The following is a 10,735-nucleotide window of genomic DNA, read 5'->3' on the forward strand; positions in this document are numbered from 1 at the left end:
TTAGAAAACTTGTTACCCCTTTTGCATCATTGGTTGGGAGAGCCACCGCTTCGACCCACTTGGAGACATAGTCAACCGCTACCAATATATATTTGTTACCATACGAGCTGACGAACGGCCCCATAAAGTCGATCCCCCACATGTCAAAAACCTCCACCTCTTGAATTATGGTCATCAGCATCTCGTGATGGCGAGATGTGTTGCCCGTCCTTTGGCATTCATCGCAACTTTTGACCCAAGCATGGGCATCCTTGAACAGGGTAGGCCAATACAATCCCGATTCCAACACTTTTTCTGCTGTCCGGATTCCTCCAAAGTTTCCACCATATGATGAAGCATGGCAAGCCTGCAAAATAGAAGGTTGATCTTTCTCGGGGATACACCTCCGGATCATGTTATCTAAACATATTTTAAACAATAGAGGTTCGTTCCAATAATAGGCTCGACAATCGCAAAAGAACTTTTTCTTTTGAATTGAGGAGAGTTCATAAGGTACAATACCGCTTGCTAAATAGTTAGCAATATCAGCATACTATGTCATCTCCTCCATTATCACAACAAGTAACTGTTCATCCGGGAATGTCTCTGTTAGGTCTTCAACCTCCATTCTCTTTTCAGCTCCTTCCAATCTTGAGAGGTGGTATGCCACTTTATTGTGCGTCCCCTTTCTGTTACGGATTTCCAGATCGAATTCTTATAGCAAAAGAACCTAGCGAATCAAGCATGGCTTTGACTCCTTCTTTGCTATCAAGTACCTAATTGTTGCATGGTCAGTATAAACAATAACTTTTGAACCAATTAAGTACGACCTGAATTTGTCGAAGGCAAACACTACAGCCAGCATTTTATTTTCCGTTACAGTGTAATTGAGTTGTGCACCGCTGAGCATCCTGCTTGTATAGTAAATCGGGTGCATCATCTTGTCTTTGCGTTGCCCCAAGACCGCTCCTATAGCATAATCACTGGCGTCACACATGAGCTTGAATGGTTGCTCCCAGTTGGGTGCAACTATGCATTCACCAATCGCTTCTTCAGCTCCTCAAAAACCAACCTGCAATCATTAGAAAACACAAAGGGCTGATCCTTTTCAAGCACCTTATATAAGGGGTTAGCAATTTTGGAAAAATCTTTAATGAATCGCCTATAGAACCCGGCGTGCCCAAGGAAACCTTTATCGAAGTGGGTTGTGGCAGCTTCTCAATCACATCAACCTTGGCATGGTCAACTTCAACGCCCTTGCTGGACACTCGATGCCCCAACATTATTCCTTCCTGTACCATAAAATGGAACTTTTCCCAATTCAGCACCAAATTTGTCTCCACACATCTTTTGATCACTCTTCTTAAGTTGTGAAGACAATCTTCAAATGAATCCCCCACCACGGAGAAATCATCCATAAACACCTCCATAATATCCTCACCATGTCAGTGAAAATGGCTAACATGCACCGCTGGAATATAGCCGGTGCATTGCAAAGTCCAAAGGGCATTCTCCAAAAGGCAAAGATGCCATATGGACAAGTGAAGGATGTTTTCTCTCTGTCTTCCAGGGCTTTTGAGATCTGGTTATACCCCGAATATCCATCCAAGAAACAGAAGTGGGACCGCCCAGCTAACCTATCCAATATTTGGTCAATGAAAGGCAATGGGAAATGGTCATTTCGAGTGGCTGTGTTCAGGTTCCGATAGTCCATGCAAATCCGCCACCCCATGACTATACGAGTCGAGATCAACTCGTTATTCTCATTTTGTACGACCGTCATTCCTCCCTTTTTCGGCACACATTGGACAGGACTGACCCTGTTGCTGTCAGTGTTGGGGAAGATGATACCCGCATCCAGCCACTTGATCACTTTCTTCTTTACTACTTTCTTCATATTCGGGTTCAGCCATCGTTGATGCTCCCTGGAAGGTTTGTGCCCCTCTTCCAGAAGAATCTTGTGCATGCAAAAGGCTGGGCTGATACCTTTTATGTCTGCCATGGTCCAACCAATGGCAGTCTCACATTCTTGCAGTACCTGTAATAGTTTCTCTACCTGCACAGCTAGCAAACCAGATGATATAATAACAGGAAAAGTAGAATTAGGCCCCAAGAAAGATACCTGAGGCGGGCTGGAAGCGGTTACAATTCCAGCTATGGTGGCTCCTCTATTGATGGTTTTGCAGGTGGTGTTTCTCTCTCTTCTAAGCGTAGGGGATCGAACTGAGGTTCCCTTTTCCAGAATCCTTGACCTTTGAGAGCCATGACCCACTCTGCCAACCCTTCACCGTCCATCTCTTCCAAATTCATCAAGAAGGCTTCTAGTGGATCCTTGACATTAAGGGTCTCATCCTCTTCTTGCAGTATCACATCCACGGCCTCCACTAGTGAGCAGTTTGCAAATTCACTGGGTCTCCTCATGGATTATTGAACGTAGAATATTATTTCTTCATTGTTCAACCTCATTTTCAACTCTCCAGTCTCACAATCAATTAATGCTCTCCCAGTGGCTAAGAATGGCCTTCCCATAATTATGGGTATCTCTTCATCCACCTGACATTCAAGAATAACAAAGTCTGCAGGAAATACAAATTTCCCCACTTGCACAAGCACATCATCAAGAATTCCTATCGGTCTTTTGACTGTACGATCAGTCAGTTGCAGTAACATTGAGGTTGGTCTAGCTCTGCCAATGCCCAGTTTTGTAAAGATTGCCAAATGCATCAAGTTTATGTTGTCTCCCAAGTCACACAATGCTTTAGCAAAAGCATAACTCCCAATAGTGCATGGGATAGTGAAGCTACCTAGATCAGACACCTTTTGGGCCATAGGCCTTGTCACTACCGCGCTGCAAGTTTGTGTCAGAGTTACAGTGGACAGATCCTGGAAGTCAAATTTCCGCAACATCAGGTCCTTCATCATTTTTGCATACCCTGGCATTTTCCTCAAAGCATCCATCAGTGGAATATTCAATTGAATCTATCGAAGCATTTCCATGAATTTCCTAAATTGATCATATTTCTTTTGTTTTGCCAATCTCTAAGGGAATGGTGCAGGAGTCAACCTCTGTCCACCACTTGATGTCTTTTCTTTGTTGGAAGCTTCTGGCACAAGAGGTGCCACCTGTTCTGAGACTTGTTCACCTTCGTTCGCCTTACCCTTGTCAACCTGTGCTTGTTCAACTACCACCTCGGTGAGCTCTGCTGACCCATCTGCCTCTAATGTAACTGGAGTAGTTGGCGTAGTCTCTCTCCTAGATTGAACAACTGCTTTCTCTCTATCTAAATCTCTTCCATTCCTGAGATTCACTGTCATTAGCTGATTTGGGTTTTGCTCCTTTGGGTTAATATTTGTATCTGTAGGCAATGTTCCTTGGGGGCAATTTCTCAAGGCCATAGACAATTGTCCCAGTTGAGTTTCAATTCCTTTGATTGTTGAATCATGTGCTGCTAACTTTTCTTGCATCTTACTATTTGTTCCAATGAGTTGTTGCAGCATACCCATGATTTCTACCATGTTGTTGAAGAGGTGGTTGGTAGGCCAACTGTTGTTGGTGCTGCTGATTATAGCCTTGTTGCCTTTGATAAGGCACAACTTAACCTTGTGGTCGTGTGCCTCCAGAATTGGGGTTGTGTTGTGGCAGGTTGGTTCTGTACTGTTGGTTTGGTGCTAGTCCCCATTATTGCCCACCTTGCCTCTGACCTCCAAAATTATTGACATAATTCATGTCTTCTCTGAATCCCTGGTTTTCATTCTCTCCACTCCACGAGCACACATATGTCTGGTTTATGCAAGGAGTGCACAATCCTCCATTTGTTGTATCAACAATGTGCACTTGCTTTGTACCCATATCATCAATTTTCTTTGTCAGTATGCTCATCTAAGTCATGAGAGTGGCTATGTTCTCTGCATGGGAATTGTTTGGGTCAAGAGCAACAGAATGCACTATTGGTGTAAGTGTCGTACCTCTAGCCATCCAGCATGAATTTTGAGCCAACTTGTCAAGAAGAATCTTGCAGTCTATGAATGTCTTGCTCAGAAATGCACCCCCAGCTGAAGCATCTACATTGGCCTTCAAACTGTCTGCTAAGCCCATGTAGAATCTCTGTCCCAGCATCTGATCTGGAATGCCATGGTGTGGACACTTCACTAGCATACCCTTGAACCTTTCCCAGGTTTCTTGCAAGGTATCAGTTGGTTTCTGCCCGAACTGCAATATCTCATCAATCTGCCTTGCAGTCTTGTTGGGAGGATAAAACTTGTTTAAGAACTGTTTGACTAATTCTTCCCAAGTGGCAATGGAGTTTATTGGGAGCGAATTCAGCCAAGTTTGAGCCTCTCCAGTCACAGAGAATGGAAACAGTAATAGCTTGATGGCTTCGGGAGTCACATTCGGTTGTCTTTGGGTCACACATATTGATAGGAAATTCTTCAGATGTTGTTGTGGGTCTTTAATGTATGACCCGGAGAACAGTCCCTTATTTTGCAACAGATGCAACATGTTGTTGGTGATCTGGAATGTCTCCGCTTGTATCTGAGGTACAGCAATGGCGGTGGCTAGGTTATCAGCAGTTGGTTGTGCCCAATCATAAAAAGCAGCTTCTGGCACAAGAGGTGCCACCACTTCATTGTTTGGGTCAATCCGATTATTTCGATTATTTCTGTTGACATCGTCCACGTTGTCCAATTCAATTTCAAGTGTGTGTTTTTGTTGTAATTGTTTGTTCTTCTTGTTGGCTCGATTTAATCCCCTGAATGCTTTCTCGGGGTCTAAGAGTCCTTCAAAAAGTTCACCAGTCCTCGAATAGCTTCTAGGCATACACCTGAGTCACAGGAGAATTCAAACGTGAGAATTTCAATGAAAAATCTAAACACCATAAGAAATTGATCTAAACTAAGAATCCTAGCAATTCTTCTAAGTTGTAATAAATAACACCGTTAGTTCTTCGGCAATGGCGCCAAAATTTGATCACGTCCAACTATGCCTTGTAAAAAGGACTAAGCGGTCGCTGCAAATATAACCCGGTTCAAGTCCGGAGTCGAATCCCACAGGGAACTAACCTATTTACTACAACTTTAAATAATGCTAATGATAAGCTCAGACAACTTCCAGATGTAAGAGTTTTATGAATAATCAGTGGAATTTATTTAGCTAAGGAAAAATGACAATAAAATTAGAAATAATCAAGACTAAAATTGAATTCAAGGGTAAAAGGATCTAGGGCTATTGATTTCCCCAATTGCCAGAATAATTCTTAACTCTTTAGCTATAATCTCGCCGTAGTACTCTATGAGGACTATGAGTTTCGGGCTACCGTAATTATCTCTCGATCAATTACGATAATTTACTAGAAGCATTCTCTCGAACTACTCTAGTTAACAATTTATGCAACTCAGAATTATCCCACCAAAGCTTCGTTATTTCTAACCCCACTTTTAAATTCAAGTAATTAATCTCTTAACTTACCCAAAAGTGGTGTTGTTCAACAACAATCTAACCAAGTGTTCTTTCTCAAGCAACACAAGGTAACTAGACACGATTAATCAAGGGCCCTTTCAATTAACCACAATACAATACGTAGTTGAACAATCATAGAACAAACACGGCTCAATTATAACAAAATAGAGTCAAGACTTCATCCAACAATTGGTTCCATCAACCCTAGATAATAGATTTAGCTACTCATACTAATGGAAAACAAATCACTAAAATAATTCATAATCAACAAATAGAAGTATGAAGAAGAAGATGAAAACTCTTAGGAAATTATCCATCTTCTCTCCCTTGTTCTTGCCTCTAAAATCTTCTAAAACTAGCTATCTCTGACTTCTGGGCGAGTTTAGGCTTCATATAGGTTTAGGTTAGTCGCCTAGGAAATTACATAATTAACCCTGCGTGTTTGGCTTTCGTCCGCCCGTCCGCGGTAGCGGATTCGACCGCGGATCTGGCCGCGGATTTCCACTGCCTCACTGCCTTGAGTTCGCGGCCCACTTCGTCGCCGCGCACCTGGAGGGGTCGTCTCGCTTGCTTTTCTCGCTCCTTTTCGACTGGGCTAACCTTCGATTGGCCTTTCACACTCCATGTTGACTCCAAAACACTCGTTAGCTCCCTCCTAGCTAGGAGTAGCTCTTGCAAAGCGTCAAATTCTTAATTAGAGCATTTTGTTACCTTTTATCATTCAAATATCAATAAAGTGTGGCTAAATTATAGTATAAATAATGTCTAAATTGCATAAATATAGCCTACTATCACCTTCGTCAAACAATTCCAGTACAATATTAGTATTGCGTCAGACCACAATTCCTTCTCGAATATGAAGAAGAAACCAACGGAAAGCTTCAGGGAATATGCCATTAAGTGGAGAGAGCAAGTATCTAGAGTTAAACCACCCATGGACGACCACGAGTTGATCACTGTCTTCCTTCAGGCTCAAGAGCCTGATTATTTTCAAAATATGATGTCCGCAATGGGCAGACCTTTTGCTGAAGCAATCAAGATGGTAGAAATGGTTGAGAATGGCCTCAAGAGTGGCCTAATTATAAGTCAAGTGACTCTCAAAGCAACCACCCAAGCAATCCAGAATAGGTCGGATAACCTTGCTAACCAAAAGAAGAAAGATGAAGAGACCATGTTGGCATCAGGGTCTAAAAGAGGTCAAAAGGGAGCATCTCAACAATATAGGCACTCTCATCATGTTTCCTATGGTACCCCACAATACTACTATCCACCAAAGGATCCTCAATGCTTAGTTGCTCTGCAGTAAGCAGCATTCAATGCTCAGTCTTATGCCGAATCATCCAATCGCCAACAAATGCGGGGCCCAGCTCCAAGAAACCTTCATCCGCAATAACAGAACTCTCAATCACCCTACAACCCTTGTCCAAGGCAGGAGTATGAAAGGGAACATAAGCAGAGGGACAATTTCATGCCAATCGTAGAATCCTATACAAGTTTATTTGAAAAGTTGAAACGTTACGGCATGATTGAGCCGCTTCGAGGGCATGTTTCTGATCCATATGCAAAAGCTTTTGACCCTGTTGTACGGTGCGTGCATCATTCTAATGTCCAGGGTCATAGCACTGAGGATTGTTGGGCTTTAAAAAAGGAAATAGAAATAATGATTCAAGAAGGAACGATCGTGGTCCAAGATAATGGCACCCAAAACATCATGACAAAGCATGAAATGTTTGGATAATTTACAATAATATGGGGACAGTTTGCTGAAAAAATCAAGAACATGTCCATCGAATGCAAGGCATTCAAAATTATTGAAGGTCATGTTTGACAATGATGTGCAAATTCATTGCTAAGATGTCAAGCTTAGAAATTGTAAAGTCACTCCCCTCCTTGCCGGGAAAGAGTCTTGGTAATTTATTTTGTCATAATTTCTATCATCTGGATTATTTCGAGGTTGTGATCCAGATATTTTTTTCTTGTCCTGTCATCAAACCTCTCAATCCTTTAATTAATGAAATGCAACTTTTCGCTTTATGTTATTTTAAGCTATTGTGTTTAGTTCTTTTTGCATAAATAGTTCTTTTCGCACCAATTTTAGTGACATGACATGCATGCGGAGTTTTTGGCTAGATTTTAGAAAGCCTGTCCAATCTTGAAATAAATCGAGGAAAAACACTTTGAAGATAAGGAAAAGGCTGAAACGCTTTGATATAAGCTTGTGTCAAATTCACGAGGAACCAAAATAGTTATAGCCGTAGAGGTTAAAGATGTTCATCTCAATCAACCATGAAAATCTGGCTTAAGGATATTTGAATGGATTGAATTTTTGTTGGACTAATCAATGAAAAAGATTTTTTTGCCACGACCTGCCATAATCTAATCATATCAGGGATGATGACCCAAATCTTTAGAGAATGTGCATTCCAGGGAATTTAAAATGGATTAGATGGTACTGAAGTGCATCATTTCACATAAAGACAAAGACCAAGAAAAGGTGGCTCCAAATTGTCAAAGGTCATATGTTGCAAACACGATATTGACGATGGAGCTATACAACTGATAGAACCAAGAAGACAGTCATGTCCATCAATGCCGAACCTGAGAAGAGATAGAACATTTGGCATTCTTAAGGCTGGGAAGCCCTTTTTCTGCTATCCAAACACTTTATATCCTTCGTCACCCCCTTTTTAGCCTATTTTATTTTTCGTTGACCCCCCTCTTTTGGAATCAAGTATAAAAAATAAAAAAAATAAAAATCAAATATCTATGCCACCAAAAAGATAGGAGCTAAGACAATTTTTTATATAAAAAAAAAAGAGAAGAAAAGGAAAAGAGAAAAAAAATGAAAAGAAAAACAATAAAAAATTCTTTAGTGTTAGTTTGAACTACGTTTGACTTGATTCCTTTAAAGGATACGTAGGCAGCTCTACACTAGGGTTCAGTCTAACCAAATCAAAAATAAAAATCCCCAGTATCTGGAACTGGGACTGAAGTCTTTTTTTTAAATATTTTTATGAAGAGTCGATTCCAAGAGTTGTAAAAGTATACAACCGTATCATCTTGAGTCCATTTTGAGCCTTATTGCGACCCTTTCTTTCTAACCCTATCCAAAAGCCTTCCAAATAAAGACCTCCCAATTAGTATTTAAGAATTCCAAGGGAAGCACACAATAAGCAACAGTTGTCACACGACATAGAACAATGTCAAGTTGCTCGCAAAAAAAAAAAAAAAAAAAAGAAGAAGAAGAAGAAGAAGAAGAAGAAGAAGAAGAATGAAAATGAATTTAGTCACTAAGATAGGAGATCAAAATGAAACTAAAGCATGCTAAAATGGAAAGCCATTACTTCATTGAATAAACAAGAAAAGTAACAAATTAATACATATTCATCAATAAGATTAACCATATGAACTACCAAAAGGACAATAAATTAATCTTAACAAATACTCAACATGAGAACAAATTAATCTTAGCACACAGATGCGAACTCGACCATATCATACTCAAAGTTAAATTAAAACAGAGTGACCCAGAACATTAATGAGAAAACAAAATAGAAAGAGAAGTGAACCTTTGTATTGATGATTGTGGATTTAAATTACAACCACTCAATGATCGGATAGCTCTCAACTGGATCCTTTGGACCACGGAAAATCCGAGCGAAAAATTTCAACTTGCAACCTCAATCGAACTTGCAAAACCGACGATTTAGTGGCTATTTTTGGAATTTTTTTTTGGGGTAGGGGGGGGGGGGAGGGGGTTAATTATGGCTCAAAAGTGGTCAAGGGATGGTGGCTTTGGGGTTGTGAAGGTGCTGGTTTTTTCGAAAGAAAGACGAAAAAAGAATGACACGAATAGAATTTTTCTTACCGTAGAACAAGCAAAAATATTTCTCTCCAAATCCCTCCCCTCTCTTTTTTCCTTTCTCTCCTTTTTTCTTCTCCTCACATTTCTCTTCTATTTATAGAAATATTTTCGGAATTTTTGGTTATTTTTTTATTTTTTATTTAAAAAACATTTCCACTTCCCTTTTTTCTTCTTTTTTAAAAAAAAAAAAAAATTTCCACTTTCCTTTACTTTTATTTTTTAATTTCTCACTTTTATACTTTTATTATATTTAAATTTTCAATTTTTTTACTTTTCCTTTTTTTAATTTCCACTCTCTTTTACGTTTTTTTAAAAATTTTCAGCTACTTTTACTTTTATTTTTTAATTCCAACTTTCTTTTAATTTTTATTTTTTAAATTTCCAACTTCTTTTACTTTTATTTTTTAAATTTTCCACTTTCTTTTACTTTTTATGAAATAATTTTTACCTACTTTTACTTTTACTTTTTAATTCCATACTTCTACTTTTTCTATTTTTTTTTTATTCAAATCCGAAAATTTTAAAAAAATATTTCATTTTTTCGGTTTTTTAATCCATTTTATTTTAAAATAAAGATAAAAATAAAAATAAAAATAATACTGATAGTAATAATTGACCTTTTAAATTATTATTAATTTTTAACCTATATGGAAAACAATATAACAAAGCTAAAAAATATATATTAAATTTCTGAAAATATTTACATAGTAGAAGGTGATAAAATTCAAATATAGTAAAAAATTAGGTACTCACAGCTGTCCCTCTTTGCTTGGAAACATGAAGAGTTTTCACGCAAAGACTAGATGAGCCATGTGACTAATTTTTGACCAAACCGTTATTCAAAAGGAAAAGAAATAAAAGATAGGGTGCAACCGAGTCCTGATTTTGGACAACCTACATATCTTGGGTTATAGGGGAATCTGGTCGCATGTAGTTCTAGGAGAATGGTAGAATGATGAGTTGAGGAGTCGAGTGAGGCTCCGTCGAGGCTCTGGTCCGCGGTCCTGCTATTATATCAAAATAAAAAAGAAACTAAACAAGTCTATCAGTTATGAGTTACAAGATTCATATCTATGAATCATCTGAAACTTGATCTTGAGTCTTGACTGGTTCTTCATGCAGACTCTGATTTAAACCTTGATGCTCGCTAGTTGTAGGTGCTAGTTCATTGTTCTATAGCTTTTTCTAATCAAAACGGGACTCCAATGCTCGTGGCTTCAGTTATGTATTGAGAATTCCACATCTTTTCAACTTTTGCATTTTGGATTCACTTATTTTTTTCTTTTCTTTTATTTTGAATTGAAACTTCTTCTTTTGGTCATCTCGAACACAGTGCCTCGAGGTAAAACCTACTCAAATGCCAAAACAAACAAAAGAACAAAATTTTTCTGCCCCAGTTTGCACTAGAAAAATTTCGTTAGTTATTGTAACAA

At 38.9% G+C, this 10,735-nt stretch overlaps 1 protein-coding gene across 1 annotated transcript; it reads right to left on the reverse strand.

Annotated features, from left to right (window-relative positions):
• Window positions 1-2,403: 2,403 nt before the first annotated feature.
• On the reverse strand, window positions 2,404-2,937 carry LOC142168888 (uncharacterized). The gene has a single exon (XM_075230058.1). The coding sequence runs from the start codon at window positions 2,935-2,937 to the stop codon at window positions 2,404-2,406; it is 534 nt and encodes a 177-aa protein (XP_075086159.1).
• Between the last annotated feature and the right edge of the window lie 7,798 nt (window positions 2,938-10,735).

The sequence above is a fragment of the Nicotiana tabacum genome, chromosome 14, assembly GCF_000715075.1.
Source record: "Nicotiana tabacum cultivar K326 chromosome 14, ASM71507v2, whole genome shotgun sequence".
In the NCBI taxonomy this organism is placed as follows: domain Eukaryota; kingdom Viridiplantae; phylum Streptophyta; class Magnoliopsida; order Solanales; family Solanaceae; genus Nicotiana; species Nicotiana tabacum.

Coding starts and splice junctions, on each gene's coding strand:
- LOC142168888 (XM_075230058.1), bottom strand. CDS start 2,937: ATGGATGCTTTGAGGAAAATGCCAGGGTATGCAAAAATGATGAAGGAC.